The sequence below is a fragment of the Ornithorhynchus anatinus genome, chromosome 4 (assembly GCF_004115215.2).
Source record: "Ornithorhynchus anatinus isolate Pmale09 chromosome 4, mOrnAna1.pri.v4, whole genome shotgun sequence".
Taxonomy (NCBI): domain Eukaryota; kingdom Metazoa; phylum Chordata; class Mammalia; order Monotremata; family Ornithorhynchidae; genus Ornithorhynchus; species Ornithorhynchus anatinus.
Window position 1 is genome coordinate 69,721,030 of NC_041731.1, and position 16,944 is coordinate 69,737,973.

The 16,944-nt window shown below is 37.4% G+C and overlaps 1 protein-coding gene across 1 annotated transcript in view; it reads left to right on the top strand.

Moving 5' to 3' along the window:
* EMC2 (ER membrane protein complex subunit 2) overlaps positions 1 to 16,719 on the top strand; it is a 56,585-nt gene extending 39,866 nt beyond the window's left edge. The window contains 5 exon segments of the mRNA XM_029062704.1: positions 3,348 to 3,388; positions 3,391 to 3,433; positions 4,582 to 4,711; positions 9,145 to 9,249; positions 16,309 to 16,719. Of these exon segments, the coding sequence (XP_028918537.1) occupies positions 3,348 to 3,388; positions 3,391 to 3,433; positions 4,582 to 4,711; positions 9,145 to 9,249; positions 16,309 to 16,395 (406 nt within the window). The 3' untranslated portion in view covers positions 16,396 to 16,719.
* The last annotated feature ends 225 nt before the right edge of the window (positions 16,720 to 16,944 follow it).

Below are 16,944 nucleotides of genomic sequence, written 5' to 3' on the forward strand. Positions count from 1 at the left end.
TATGCTGACATTAAAACAATGGACATTTTATTCATACTACATTAATGTAATAATATAAAAATATTGCCCCTGAAAACTTTATTTCTTAAAATACAGTGTCCTTGATGACTCTTGTTCATACATTTGGGGCAGTAGATTAAGTGAGTCGGAATTTGAGTATATGAAATCTTAGGTTTTTTTTTAAAAGGGAAACTACAAGTTATAGTTCTATGGATTTTATTTCCGCAAAGGTAATAAAAATTGAGAGAATTAAATGTTAAAAATTAGAAGAATAATTAGGATTTTAAGCACGTAATATTAATTGTTCATAGAGAAGGAGCTGAAAATAATTTTTTTAAAGGGAAATGTTCATTGTAATCAGCATACCCTATTCAGTAGTGTCACAAAAAGTCTATTTTGACTTTGAAGCTAAAACTAACGAAAAACCGTTCATCTTTCTTTCAAAAGGAAATATAGATTTTTCCAGTTGGGAGTAAATTAATCTAAGGTGGAGAAAATCCAATAGACCAGAGAGATGAAAATATACATTTGCATATTAAGCCTGTTTTAGGTGGCTTTAATTTTGTCTTAAGAATTGGATATCTTAAGGAAAGGTCACAAGTTATGTGTCTAACTTTTGATTTTACAGCTTTAGCCATTGAAAATTTTAGTGTAGACAGGTTCAGTCTTGAAATGAGTTCTGGTTATGTTAGTTGATATTACATCATTTTAATACCACACTAGGCCAAATTAGCATGAAATTTTCAGCATCATCAAAATATATGTACAGAAAGAATTCCTTCTATTCATTGTAATTCATTAAAGTGTTCATGTCTGGTATGATTCATATGTATATGAGGAAAAAAGAAAGGAAGAAAATTAATCAGTGTTTATTGTTTGCCACAACCCTTAATTTGGTTCACTACTGCTAATAAGTGCCCAGTTAAAAGTTTGGAGCCTACCTTATCTATTTACTTGAGTCATGATACATATGGGTAATGTGTGTTCAAGAAATTAGTGAATTTTAAAAAATTAACCCTAACATATATTCTTCTCTAAGCTGGAGGCAGGTGAAGTAACTTATCCTCTCCTTTTAACTCTGCATCTCCATTCTTTTTTTGTCATATCCTTTTCTCTGTGTCATTTTATTTTCAGTACCTCTGACAATTTGTGTAAACCCACTGCTCCTATAACTTGGGATTTACATTCTTCTAAACCGTGCATTAAGCAAAATTTGTTCTGTGGCACTTAGCCGTGTCTGAGGCGGTGCCCCGCCTGTACACAGCCCTTTCTTTTGCCCACAGGTCAACGCTGAATCCAAACAGGCTTGCATTGTTGGTAGAAAGTGCCCTATTTCTCTAATAGTCTTCTAGCCTAAACAGGTTTTGAACCTATTCATAAAAATTTCACTCAGAAATATTTCAAAAACCAAAATCACGAAGCGGCCGATAATTACATTTTATCTACCTTATCAGTCGGTCAGTGGTAGCTATTTAGCCGGTATTGTATACAGACCACCACTGTGCATGGCGGTGTTCAGTATGATAAATTAGGTAGATCTGATCCTTCTCCACAAGGAGCTTACAGACTAGAGGGTGAATAAGTCAGCAAACAAGGAGAGGGAGAGAAGGTCACAGAAGTACTCTGTACTAGAAATTAATCTTCATTACAGAACTCTCAAAATGTACCACAGTGGATAAGGAGGAACAACTCTATGCTTTTGAAATCTGGAGACAAAATATTCAGTAGCAGAGCACATTTTGGGTAAAGTTACCATATACTCAAGACAAAAACAGATTTCTTTTTTAAGATTGTTAAATAAAAATTTGTCTTAAGGGTGATCAAGTGATTACTTTTAAAGAATGAATAAACCTTAACGGTAGCTGAAGACACATCGATTGTCTGTACCTGACTCATCATTTCCCTTTTCTACTAATGGTGGGCTAGCACAGGGTGGAACTAGGCTAGGAAAGCTTTCCTCTGTGTCTGCTTCAGCCTTTTCACCTTCCTTTCTCCCCTCTGCCGTGTGTGCTATATTTTTGTCGAACTCTGTGTCTAATTCTTTGGCTTTTTCTGTCCCTCATCTCTTTTCTTGTGTATGAGGGTGCTCTTGAATGCTTTTTTACTCTCTCTTTTTCTCACCCCCCATTCCACCTTCCTCATACTTCCGTCCCCCACATCATTTCAGGCTGAACCCCAATTACTTCCCATATACAAGTGACAGACACACAAAGGTATTAGGAATGGGGATATAGGAAAGTGTTGTTTTCTCTCTGAAGGCTCACATTTTAGGAAGGTCTTCTTATGCTCAGGGTCCAGTTGGGTTTAGAGTAATATCATGTGTAAAAAATGTAGTGCCTTAACCATATGCCTCTGCAGTTTTCCAAGCTGTTTTTTATAAGTCTTGAGAAGTCTGACTATAGTGAGAACTCACTAGTGTAGAGTAAAAGGTATTTTTTGTATGATCTGTACTCCTTGCCAAAGGAGAACTCATTTTAATCTTCCCCAGGGGCCTAGATTTTTACATCACCTATCCCAGAGTATCAAATGGTCTCGTGTCCAACAGGAGGAATAAAATGTAGACAAGAGTTGAATTATTCAGAGTTAACCCTTCCCCTCTCTTTAGGAATTATACTTACTAGGCAAATTTGTCCTGAATCCTTCTTCAATAGATCTGTTATCTCATCACAAGATCCAGTGTTAGTAGTAGATATTCCCAATCTGCCATTACTCTTGCTAAAATGATCTCACTTTTTACATTCTAAAAGTTCAGCTTCACATTATAGTGTTATATATGCTGTTATTCCTTATTATGACTTAGAAATGATTTGAAACATCTGTATCTGTATCCCCATTTCCTGGGGTGGAATCTCTGTCAGTCAATACATCTCCATTTGAAAACTCCTCGTTTTCAGCTTTAGTCTCCAACTATCATAATTTTCCCATATTTTTGTTTTTTAAAATATTTCTCAAAAATTTAGTTCATTTGTTTATCTATATGTCGGTCTCCAGTCCATTTTATGATTTTGAATTAAATAGCCTGCATAGATCATCTTTAGTATGCTCAGGAATTCCTAAGTGCTGATCTCATAGTTGCTGTTAAAAATATGGTATTTGTTTGAGATTACCAAAAACATAATTAGATGTAATGCATGAATAACTACATAGATCATTCTTTCATTTTAAAAATAGATTGAGCTCTCATGTATGAATTCAGTAATGAAAGATATATAATAAATAACCGCCTTTAACTCTAGAGTGGTTTTGAGAGTAACACTGGTTAAAATCCTTGCAAAGTTTGATTTTAATTGATGTAGGTGAACTAAGAATTGAAGAAGATTTTGATGATCCCATTTCTGTTTCTGCAGCTATGCAAAAGCAGCCTTTTGTTTGGAGGAGCTTATGATGACTATCCACACAACCACTTATACTGTCAACAGTTTGCCAGAAGTAAGTGATTTTTAAAGCATCAATTGCATTTTAAAAGCAATTCTGTTTGGTGACTGCCGATAGCTTTTAAAAAACTAAAAATTGAATTCTTTAGAATTTACCTCCTTGTAATAGGCAGATAGTTGTTAATATCAAACCTTTACTCAGTTTGTTTCACGTGGATTATGCAATCAATGTTTAAATGCAACGTACAGTTCATTTTCTTCTTTAGTTCTAACTGGAATTGAGCTTGTTTTGGAGAATAAATAAAATATTAAAATAAGCCATCCTTGCTAAATATCACTATCTTTTGAAATATCAAATATTTAAACTGTCATATCAAATTTGAAGGTTACACAAGATCCCTTCTTTATCTACTTTGGTATGTCTAAATTGTTATTATTTTTAAAGTCCAATTCATAAATCTGTCTTCCAAATACAAGTACATTCCAAATACATTGCTTTCATAGTGGTTTTTGAACATTTGTCACGTTAGGATACTTTTCTTGATATAACTCATTTTATGTATGCTCAGTGGATTACTTCCAACTTTGGTACAGAGTAATAGGTGTATTTATTTATTGACCTCAATCTGAAAAGAAAAGACGGTACTTCCAAACTAAGACATAATACTGAAACACTCACCTGAAGCTATGAAGCTATATTTGGAGTTTGTTGTAGAAAAACTTCACCAGGCATAAAAATTAAGAAATAATATTGAAACACCTACATACAACTCTGTTGCTATGTTGGATTTGTTTGTTGTAGAAAAACTTCACCAGAGCATAAATATTAAGAAATAATATTGAAACACCTTCATACTGCTCAGTAGCTATGTTTGGATTTTGTTTGTTGTAGAAAAAGTTCACCAGAGCATAAAAATTACGTTATATTGCAGTAAGAAAGAGACCTTTCTTCATACCATTTATAAATTTGACATTTACAACAGTGACTTTTCTTGGTCTTTGAAAAAAACACTCAAATATTTGAGAAGATCAAACTGCCAAAAAATAGTGCTTTTGTCTTGTTAAAGTTTCACAGGGCATTCAAGATTTAGGATTAGTTCTAACAACCCTAAAATGAGTTTCTTTAAGTTTGATAGTTACTTTTACCAATGCCTTTGGTATGATTAAACATGCTGTATTTCAGAGTGGGAAAATAAACAGGTTTCAGCCGTCTATAATTTTAACAGGTTAAATATACTCAAGGTGGACTTGAAAACCTCGAATACTCAAGAAAATATTTTGCCCAGGCATTGAAACTGAACAACAGAAATATGAGAGCTTTGTTTGGACTTTACATGGTGAGTTTGAGTGCATTCTTAGTGTTATTTTTTAAATCTGCTGTTTAAAATCAGTAAGTCTCTTACCCTTGTCCCATCCAGTAATCAGTAATCGTGTAGTAATGGCCAAGTACAATATTTAAGTATAAAGTAATTTACAGTATTTATGTATTTTATTTGCATATGCAGTTGCATAGAGAGAAGCAACATGACCTAGTGGCTTGGGAATCACAGGGCGTGGGGTTCTCATCCCAGCTCCATCACTTGTCTGCCATGGAACTTTGAGCAAGTCATTTAACTTCTCTACGCCTCGGTTACTCTATTTGTAAAATGGAGATTAACCTGAGTGCTTACCGTGTGCAAAGCACTGTACTAAGAGCTTGACGGTAAAAACAGAGTTGGTAGACGCCTCCCTGCCTACCAACGAGCTTCTTCCCGAGACTCTCTGGAGGCGACGTCAGGCTGCGGCTGCCTTTCCATTTTCACCCAGATGGTGAGGTCAGGATGAACGCTCTATGGTAATGTGGAGGAGAGGTAGTAAGGGTTCCAGGGAGGCAGGGTGGCAATCAAGTAGAATGCCTCTCTCTCCCCTCTAAACAGTAAGCTTGCTGTGGGCATGGATTGGTCTTTTTATTGTATATTGTACTCTCCCAAGAGCTTATACAGTGATTTGGCACACAGTAAACACTCAATAAATATGACTGAATGAAAGGCGGAAGATGTCGAGGGCTCCAGGAGCTTTAGTGGTGTCTGGGGAAGGAGAAAGAGGGCATGCAGGTACTCTGAAGAGTCATGTTGCCAACTATAATGCCAAGCATCTCACTATACCTCCATCTTGTCTATCTCACCTCCGACCCTTCCCCACATCCTCCAACCGCCAGGGTGACGTGTCCTGAATGTTTTTGTAGAAAAATGATCCGGGAGCAGGGTGAAAGTATGGACTGGAGCGGGGAGAGACAGGAAGCAGAGAGGTCAGCAAGGAGGTTGGTAGAGTAATTCAGGTGGGATAAGAGAAGTGATTCGATTTATGTGGTAGCAGCTTGGATAGAGAGGAAAAGGTGGATTTTAGCAATGTTACGAAGGTAGAACTGACAGGATTTGGTGATGGACTGAATATGTGGGTTGAATGAGAGAGAGGAGACAAGGATAACGCCAAGGTTATGGACTTGTGAGACAGGAAGTTTGGTGGTGCCATCTACAGTGATCGGAAATTCAATAAATATCATTCATTGATTGGTGGAGCGGGTCAGGGTGTAGTCAGCCTCCGTGTGGCTCGAGGTGCATCGGGCACATAGGGAGCAGAACTTGGAAGGTGCGATATCAGGGTAACAGATGCCTGGTTGAGAAATGAGGCAAAAGTGCTCTTAATCCAGAGGTAGAGAGGAAAATAAAATATGGTGCTTTTTTGAGTAAAATTCTGCAGTCAGTCCATTTTTTTTTACAATTGACTGCTCGGTTCCCTTGAAGTGATAATTGGTTCTATGATGTGAAGTTATTACCAACAGGGAACAACTGTTACTAATCTTTCCCCATTATAGGATTAGGTGTAAGATTCTTTAGTTTAACATCTCTTTAAATCAATACGTGATATCCTCTTCCAGTTGCAGTTTCAAGTTCATCGTTGTTAAAGTGTTATCAGTAATTACGTTGGGGGAAGATTATTTGGATGGTGAATTACAAAACATTGGGAAAAGTAAACTGAGAGCCAGCAAACTATATATATATATATATATATGCATGTGTGTATGTATATACATATATACGGAGAGAGAGAGAGAGATACACACATGTGATATGCATACATAAAATAACTATGCTCTTGTGAAGTTCTTCCTTGTAATGCATATAAAAATGCCACAGAATGGATTCGGGTCTGTTGTAAGCTCCTGGTGGGCAGGGAACATATCTACCAACTCTGCTAGGTTGTACTCTTTCAAGCACCTAGTCCTAGTGCTCTGTACTCAGTAAGCACTCAATAAATTACTATTGATTGACCTATCTAGGCTACCCTCGTTTGTCTGTGGTTCCCACTAACCTTCCAACCAGTTTCCCCTGCCCAGCCTGCCATGTCATTTGTGCCATTTCTCTTCCTTTTTCCTCTCTGGTCCCAGATTCCATTTTCCCCAAACAATGTGTGGAAAACCAGTTTCCTCTTTTTGAGCTGCTTTATATTCCTGCCACTATCCAATGGTTGGACCAGGTAGCCCTGTACTAGTACTAATTGTGGTATTTGTTAATCACTTACTATGTATGCATTAAAGACTGAGGGATAATAGGTACTGAATCCCAATTTTACAGATAAGGGAATGGAGGCACAGAGAAGTTAAGTAATTTGCCCAAGGGCACACAGCATCAAAGTGTCAGAGAGCCAAGGATTAGAACCAAGGTCCTCTGACTCCTGGGCTCATGCTCTTTCCACTAGGCCATGCTGCTTCTCAAACTAATCTTTCCTGCTTTGGCTTTTCCCTTCCAATGAGTCCTTTGGCGCACTTCCTGCTTCCGCTTTTGTCTGATGGATAGGTTAATCCTGCTTTCACATTAATCAGTTGCAACATGGTCTTCTGGAGGTGGTGATAGTGGGTGCAGTTGTTTCAGGGATCCAGGTTTCCCTGTCTTTGGTTCTAAGGTTCTCCTCCAGGGCCCAGCATTTTTCTCTAATTATAGGCCAGGGTGTTGCCAGGTAATCAGGGTATTAAGAGGGTAATCCAGGTATTGACATTGTATTTCCTCAGAAACACCTTGGACTCTATCAGAAAGAAGCAGCGTGGCTCAGTGGAAAGAGCATAGGCTTAGGAGTCAGAGGTCCATGGGGTTCTAATCCCAGCTCCGTCTTCTGTCAGCTGTGTGACTTTGGGCAAATCACTTGACTTCTCTGTGCCTCAGTTACTTCATCTGTAAAATGGGGATGAAGACTGTTAGCCTCACATGGGACAACCTGATTACCCTGTATCTACCCCAGCGCTTAAAACAGTGCTCAGCACATAAGTAAGCACTTAACAAATACCACATTATTATTATTAAAGAAGACAGTCATACCTTTGTTTATATTATCTTAGGAAAATCAAGTTGCTCTATGGTTTAAACAACCCCTTCTCTGAATTTTTCTTTCAAAAAATCAGGAAGAACAACATTTTAACCTTATTTTAAAAGAAATCAGAGGAAAGTTTTTCAGAGTTTCATAAAAGTTTATTTTTTATTTAACTGTAAATTGTTTTTAATTATCAAATTATTGCAGCAAGTCATCTGATTGAACTAGATAACTCTGAAGTTATCATTGTCTTCTGTTGGAATCCTGATAGTGATGGCCTTATTTTTAGGGTCCAGAGCCATATCTTGCAGATTTAGAAAGTGCATCTCTTCTTTTATTTCTGTAGTCCATTATCTCTTGACTATGTGAATCAGTAACCAGTGGCATTGTTGAGAACTGTAAGTAGCTCAGCTCTAAACATACAGTTCCACTGGAAGTTGGCCAGGTAATTTGCAATGCATCTCAGAGATTGTTTGGAGAAGACTTCCAACAGAAGTAGCAGCTTTAATTTTAGTAGGAAAGAGAAAAACAGCTATCAACACTGTTTATTGTAGAGGACTAAATCTCACCGCCATCACTAGAGAGAGCCCTACCAATACTACATTTATAGTCCGGGAAAAAGACATTGACTTCTAAATAATAGTAATGATGCTGGTATTTGTTAAGCGCTTACTATGTGTAAAGCACTGTTTAAGCAGTGGAGGGATTCAAGGTGATCAGGTTGTCCCATGTGGGGCTCACGGTCTCAATCCCCATTTTCCAGATTAGGAAACTGAGGCACAGAGAAGCTAAGTGGTTGCCCAAGTCCACACAGCTTACAAGTGGCAGAGCCAGAATTAGAAACCATGACCTCTGACTCCCAAGCCCGAGCTCTTTCCAGTGAGCCACGCTAAACTTGTACGAGCTGTCCCTTTTGTAGATTAGCTATGTATGGGTGGTTTAATGAAAGTTTGGAATTTTTTTTTTCCCAAAGAACACTTCATGAGTTTTGCTGAGTACTTTATAAAAAATTGAACATTGGATAGCAAGTTTTTGAGGAGAGCAGTCATTTTAGGTTCAGCCTAGAAATGACCGGCTTCAGTGCTATTTCCCTAGGATTGACCCAAAAGAGGAATACGATATGGTCGAGGACTCTCTATGAAGTGCTATCCACGTATTGATGGACTAAACTCTGGACAAAGCAAGCAAAATAGGTGGGGTCCCTGCCCCTTTTACACCTCTGTTTTTGGGTTTATGTCTTTTACTCTTCAGATAACGTTCAACCCATATCACTTCCCAAAATAACTTTTAGCTGTCCAAAATATCATGGAAATTTTTCAACTAAGATTGACATAGTTCATGTCATAGATATGATCACATATCAGTTTTTCATGGAAAGGAAAAGAAATGTGTTTTTAACTTAACTTGTTGACCTTTCTGTTTCTAGTCAGCAAGCCATATCGCTTCTAATCCAAAAGCAAGTGCAAAAACAAAAAAGGATAATATGAAATATGCCAGTTGGGCAGCGAGTCAAATAAACAGAGCCTATCAGGTTAGTATTTGGGTGTTTTCACTTTGTATTTGGCCAGTTTCATTCATTTCATTTCTTAAAGTTCAGTTTATTTGTATCAAGTGAAAAGCCAATTTTTAGCTTAATTCACCTTCATCAATCTCTAAAGTGTCATGCAAATTTCTAATAGGCTTGTATTTTTATTTCACAGGGAATAAATGTGAATAGGTTATATTGTAAGGTGCATTGTAGTTAGAGGTGGTAAACCAGTTCGTAATGAAACTGTGATAAACTGAAAACCATTCAAGTCCATGTTATCCTTCATTTTAGTATCATGTTCATAATGTTATTTAGATCTTCCGCATCAGTAAGGTTGGTGTCCTTTTTGCTGTTAATGTCTCTAAATGACCCTTTATATTCATTTTGAATAAAATTCAGACCAGCTTATCTGTAGCTCTGCTATATTATAGTGATCCTTTATAATTCCCAAGTAAGCTCCCTGTGTACAAGGATCGTGTCTTTCAACTCCATTGTCCTGTACTCTCCCAAGCACTTAGTGCAAGTGCTCTGCGTTCAACAAGCGTTCAATAAGTACCATGGATTGATTGATTCAGAAGAGGTGAAGACTGACTTTTAGGTTGATAAAGGATGATAATAACAATAACAGTGATGATGATGATAATTTTAATTCATGAGTTAAAAAGAAGATTGAGCAAATTCACCCAAGGTAACTTTGTTCAGGACATGGCATACCTCAGATATTTCTTTTCTGAAATACTACATATAGTATCGTTTTGAATGTTGAAAACCTCAGTTCTACCTAGGTGAAAGTATTAACTTTGAGGCGGAAATTGAATAACCACATGAAAAGAAATCTAAATTTAGAATTTTGAGTCCCTGTTTTGTTTGGCTGTGGGTAAGGAACTTGTCTACCACCTCACAAATGCCTAGTACAGTGCTCTGCACAAAGTAAGTGCTCAGTAAATAAACATATCCAAACATATCCAGAAACTGAACTGAACTCCTTATATCTTCCAACTCAAACCCTGTCCTCCCCCCATCTTTCCGATCACTGTAAACGGTACCACTCTCTCCCGAGCTCGTAAACCCATACCCTTGGTATTGTCTTTTACTCGTCCTCTGATTCCATCCAGGTATTCAGTCTCTCACCAAATCCTGTCAGTTCTATTCATTCATTCATTCAATAGTATTTATTGAGCGCTTACTGTGTGCAGAGCGCTGTACTAAGCACTTGGAATGTACAAATCAGTAACAGATACAGTCCCTGCCCTTTGATGGGCTTACAGTCTAATTGGGTGAGACAGACAGACAAAAACAATGGCAATAAATAGAATCAAGATGGCAATAAATAGAATTAAGTTCTACCTTCACAGCATCGCTAAAATCCGCCTTTTCCTCTCCATCCAAACTGCCACCATGCTGATTCAAGCACTTATCCTATCCCTGCTTCACTCCTGCTTCTCCCACCTCGCTGACTCCCAGCCTCCTGTCTCTCCCCACTCCAGTCCATACCTAACTGCTGCACGGATTGTTTTTCTAAAAAAAACCTTCATTCCTTGTCTTCCCACTCCTCAGGTATCTTAAATAACTGCCCATCCAGCTCCACATCAAGCAGAAACTCCTTACCATTAACTTTAAAGCACTCAGTCAGCTCACCCCATCCTACTTCACCTAATTGATCTCCTATTACAACCCAGGCTACACCCTCTGCTTCTCTAGCCCGGTCTGACTCACTGTATCCCGATCTCGTCAATCTCACCACCGGTCCCTTTCTCAAGTCCTCCCCTAGCCTGGAGCTCCCTCCCCCTGCATATATGCCACACCACCACACTCCCCACCTTTATGCCTTATTAAGGCCTCATTTCCAAGAGAACTTCCCTGATTGAGCCCTCTTTTCCCCAGCTTGCTTTCCTTCCTGCATTGCCTCTGCACTTGAATCTCTGACCTTTGGGAATTTGACATCTGTCCCACAGCCCCACAGCACTTATGTATATATCTTTAAATTATATATCATAAATTAGTTATATTAATATCCATCTCCCCTTAAAGACTATAAGCTTCTTACGTGTCTGCTAATTCTGTTGTACTCTCCCAAACGTTTAGTACAGTGCTCTGTACACAGTAAGCACTCAATAAATACCTCTGATTTGAATAAATAAGCAGTGTGCCTTAATGGAAAGAGCACAGGCCTGAGAGTCAGAGGACTTGGGTTTTAATCTCGGCTCCATGACTTGGTTTCTGTGTATCCTTGGGTAAGTCAATTAATAGAGTCCCTTTTTTATATGTAAAATGGGGATTTAGACTGTGCCATGTGGGACAGGGACTCTGTCCAACCTGATTAACTTGTATCTACTCTAATGCTTAGTACAGTGCTTGGCACCCAGTAAGCATTGAACAAATGCCATTTTAAAAATATGCTGGATATCTAAGGCTGCCCAGCATTGTGGGAACAGGGCACAAGTTTAAACACACAGAAGACTCTAATAAAGCCCCTTTCATATGGCAGGATCAATCTGCCATTTTTTGCCAACACCGGAATCTTCTAGAGTTCCTGGTTTTTAGAATTTTCCTATTGAGAAGGTGCCCTAAAGGTGTATAAGAAAATGTTTAATGTTTACTTTACTTTAGAGAAGCATCATGGCTTAGTGGAAGGAGCCCGGGCTTGGGAGTCAGAGGTCATGGGTTCTAATCCTGGCTCTGCCACTTGTCAGATGTGTGACTTTGGGCAAGTCACTTCACTTTCTCTGTGCCTCAGTTACCTCATCTGGTAAATGGGGGATTAAGACTGTGAGCCCCACGTGGGACAGCCTGATTACGTTGTGTGTACTCCAGCGCTTAGAACAGTGCTTGGCACATAGTAAGTGCTTAACAAATGCCATTATTATATTAATATCTTGGCAATAAGATGAATGTTATTAAATAGTGTTTTTCTTGTAACAAAAATGCAAGAAATGAGTAAATGAGTAAATAAATTAAGTAAATGAAACACAGGTAATTCTCTCCATTTAAAATTGGGAAAACTAGAAGATGATTATGTCCATTTACATTAATTGATTTCACTGATGGACCTGGAGACTATATGTACTCTTTCTTGCTTCTTTAGCCATTTTTTCTTTTGGTGTTGCTTTTCCTTAACCATTATCAGGTCTGTTCAACCTTATAATCTACTTGTTTTGAGCACCCTCTACTACAGAGCCCTGAAGTAGGCATACAAAGAAAGCAGAAAGCATAGTTCTTGCTTTCAAAAAAACTTTGTCTAGAATCACACAGAAACCACATGGCCTAATGGTTAGGGAGTCAGAAGGACCTGGGTTCATTCATTCATTCCGTCATATTTGTCGAGCACTTACTGTGTGTAAAGCATTGTACTAAGCTCTTGGGAGAGTACAATGCAGCAATAAACAGACACATATCCTGTCCACAATAAACTCACAGTTTAGAGGGGCAGATAAACATTAATATAAATGTTACAGATTCTAATCCTGCCTCCGCCACTTGTCTGCTGTGTGACCTTGGGCAAGTCATTTCACTTCTCTCTTCCTCACTTACCACCTCTTCTGTAAAATGGGGATTGAGACAGTGAGCCCTGTGTGTGGGGCAGGGACTATGCCCAACCCGATTATCTTGTATCTACCCCAGCGCTTAGTACAGTGCCTGGCACGTAGTAACCACTTAAATACTATCATTATTATTATTTTTGAACCACTAGTTGCATTAATGCTGAGTTGATTAAAATTTCAGAAAGGTTTAATCTAGAAACTTCAAAAGGGATTGTGGTGAAATGTATTTTGAAGGTAAGGAAGGAAATGGTCAGTAGGAGTGAAGGCGGGAAACACTTCAAGAGGATGTTGTGTGTTTAGAGGCAGGAGTGAGTGAGACATAACTGAGGTCCATAGGTTGACTATAAGGATGACACCAATGTGGCATATAATGGGATTGAAGGTAGGTCAGTAATAGGGAGAAATTTATAAAGAAATTTACAACTTTTTAGTAGCTGTCAGTAGATTTTTGTGGGAGATTGCTGAAAAGGGGAATGATTTGAAGAAAACTGTGGTGGAAGATGAATTTTTGTACTTTTGTGTAGGTATGCACACAATCAGCAGAAAATGACCAAGGATGCAGAGAAAGGGGTAGATCAGGGAATTACTGCAAAAGCGGAACTGTTTGATTTTGATGACTGAATATGGAGAGGGAATGATAGAAAGGAGTCAAAGATTATTCTTTGTATCTGTTTATTTTGATAGTTGTTTAGGGGCCGAGGGATTCCGGATCATGTTCGTTTAATTCCTCATACTGCTATATGTCAAGGAATGTGATCCCATTGTGACCTGCCTTGCTTTTAGAGGAGCTGAGAGTTGATAGTATTGCACGTGTGTGTGTGTGTGTATGCGTGTAAAAGGGAGAGAGAGGGAAAGAGAAAGAGTCTGTATGTGTGAGAAGGCAGTTTGTTTAGAAAACTTCAGTGATTTAGAAGTAAAATGAAATCACCCAGACCAATGGAGAAAAAGTAAAATAAATTAATTTTTAACTTTAAAACCGGTATTTAGTGTAAAAACATTCCTTACCGTTGTTTAATTAAGATATGTGGGGTTATCATCATTAGATGCATCACTTGTGAATTCAAGTTAATCTTGAATCGGGTTTAATTAGGTATACGCTCTCTGCTGACAAATGAATCCTGTTTAGTATGATCTGTTTCCATATGTTGTCTTCAAGTCGAAAACGAGAAATAAATACTTAAGAATGCTTCTTTTGTTTTGTTTTTATTTGACATCGAAACAAAATATGGCTGCTTGTTTTTCAATTAGGTAATTGGTTTAGTATGTTCAGTTGAAGCATGTCAGCACGGGCAGGCAAGTTTGATTAATGTTCACAAAAATGTTTAATGTGATTCTACTTGCAGTAATTTTCCAGATAAACGCTTCTTTAGTACACTGTTAAATTCTTCAGTGCTAGTGAGCCATATGTTATTTATGATTGCAGAGGTGATTCTGTTACAAACCTTTTGGGAAATAGAAAATTAAATCATGATTTAGAGGAAAAATAGGATTCCGGCTCAATCAGTTAAATTGCCATATAATTCTGGAATAGACAAAATAATTGCTTGTCAAGCAAAATTTAAAGTGATAGATTTAGATTTCCAAATTTTCTTTTATCTGTTTTGACACAAAGAGGTTAGTTTTGTTTGTTCTGAATTGCATTACATGTCAGACTCTTAACATACATTCTTGGGTGAGCTCTCTTTAAATTGATGTGTCAAAAAAACTATGATAAATTAATAATGTGGCTTGTGTTTTCACAGAATTTAAAATGAAAGCAATGCAAGTGCTTTATTTGTTATTAAGTAGCCTCACTTTCTGATATGCAATATTCTATTTTGACCTCAATCCCTTTAGCAGTCAGTCATTTTACTGAGAGATTCTCATGCAATGAAACACATATTTTTCTTTTTATTCACTAAAGCTGTTTCTCAAAGAATTGGATAACTCTAATCTCCTGATTAGGATAATTCATGCTTACTTGAAGAAGAAGCTTTCTGTTCTCACAAAAAGTTTTCACAACAGTTTATGAATTGGAGAGCGGTAGGCATGTACGGCTACTTCTCCATATCATTTTTACCATAGAGGAAGTTACAGAATTCCAGTCCCGGGATGTGGTTGCTGTTACCCTGCATGATCATAGTAAAATCTCAATTTCAAAATTTAAATTTCATGAAATGTAACATTTTGTAATTGTTATAGTATTTTGCTTTTCGTGATTACTGCCCTAAATGTTTCTGCATCATGCCATATTTCCCACATCAAGCTAAAATTCAAAATTAGGTTTAACCAAAAGCTAGTGGTTAAGTAGGCAAACTTTATCTTAAACTGTTGCCACGGGGGTCATTGGCAGGTTACTCGCCCTTACAGATAGTTGCTACTGTGAGGTTACCTGTGTTTGATCACATAATCTTGTCCAATAGATCATGAGACGTTTGCTAAATTAACTTAATTACAAGAGAAAAGGGACATGCCATAAATCAAGAACTCCATATTAAGATACAGTAGTAGTTGAAGAAAAAGCATTTACTTGAAAATTTATTGAGTGTCTAGATGTCAAGGTTTAGCCGGAGAATAGCTAGTAACAGTAAATTATAGTTCTCTTAGTGGGACCCAAAAAAAGGGGGGGAATTGCAGGAGTATTAAAAATCAGTGTGATTGTACTAACTCAAAGGATCAATTTAGCCAGTAAATCTGTGGTGTTGGATCAGACCGCTGAATGATGGGAATTGTTCATCTAGTTGCAAAACTCATTTTGAAATCAGCATGGGGTAGTCAGCAGCTTTCTTCCTCCATACCCCCCCACTCCACATCACTTCACCCATGGTTAAGTGTGTTGTATTGAATTCAACATGCCACACATTGTATTTATAAATGCATATAAGGAGTATTCATGGCACTGCATTTCTTTCACTATTGATCACAAAATTCAGTCTCAAAATAGCTGTAAAGGAAAATTAGAATCGATGCAGTCGTAAGTCAAATTGGAAGGACTACTTGAACCGATTAAATAATTTATCGTGTCTTGCATAGTATATTTTGAGTAGATAACTACTGTAAAATGAGTGAAATTATCCAAATCCAGAAAATAGCAAAAGACTATCATGAGCAACTGTTTTTAAAATTGTAATAAAAGTTATTCGTAGAAAAAGCGGCTTATATATTGCCCCATGTCAGTTGGCTTGAGAATATGCTCAATTTCATTTGTCATACAGACTTTCCTTTCTCTCCAAAGTGAATGATCTTTAAAGTAAGCAGTCTAGGTCAGACAGGTTATCTCACTGCTTTAAAACTGAAGCTAGAAAAGACTACAGTGGAATTTTAACCAGGACATTTGACTGAAGATAAAATCTTTCAGAGATGTTAAAAATAGCATGTGTTTATTTTCTATTGGAATTTATAATGCACCAACTTTAGAATTCCTCAGAAATTTGGTGATACAAAAATGTCTTGCACTGTAACTTTTCAAAAAGTGATAAATGAAACTGAAATTTTGATTTTCAGTGTCTAAAAGTGAGTTTAATTACTTCTCTTATATTAGTTTGCAGGTCGCAGTAAGAAGGAAACCAAATACTCCCTGAAAGCAGTGGAAGACATGTTGGAAACCCTACAGATCACTCAATCTTAAGATTTTACATATTTTCCCACTTTAGATTTCACAAGTCCGTGATCAACCTTATTGCCTTGCAGATGACATTCTTTAATCCCCGGTACTGTTCAAACTAATGCTCTGTAAATGTGGAAATTGAAAAAGAGTATGTTGTCTAAATCTAAGTATGCCAGTTGCTGCTAAGCAGGAAGAAAAGCTAAACACCTACTGAAAAGAATAGTTTCCGGGAAAGATAAACCCAAGAAGAACCTATTGATTGCACATCAGTCTCTTCAGAGTCTTTGTACAGTAACTGCTTTTAAGCCATGACAGTGTAAAAATAAATTAATTTTTAAAAATGCAGAGAGTTGTCAAACTTGTATTTAGGCATTGCATATTTGTTGATTTAAATAACTGTCAGGTAAACATTTCTTGATTAGTGTTTAGTGTTATCATTTTCAGTGTACCATAAATATTTTGGCGGGCTCAGAATTTTAGGTCTCCTGCTTGTTTGGAAGTGGGAGGGATCAAAAAAAAACTTTCTGGATTGCTGCTGCTGCCACTCCTATACTTTTTTTCTCTTTTTTT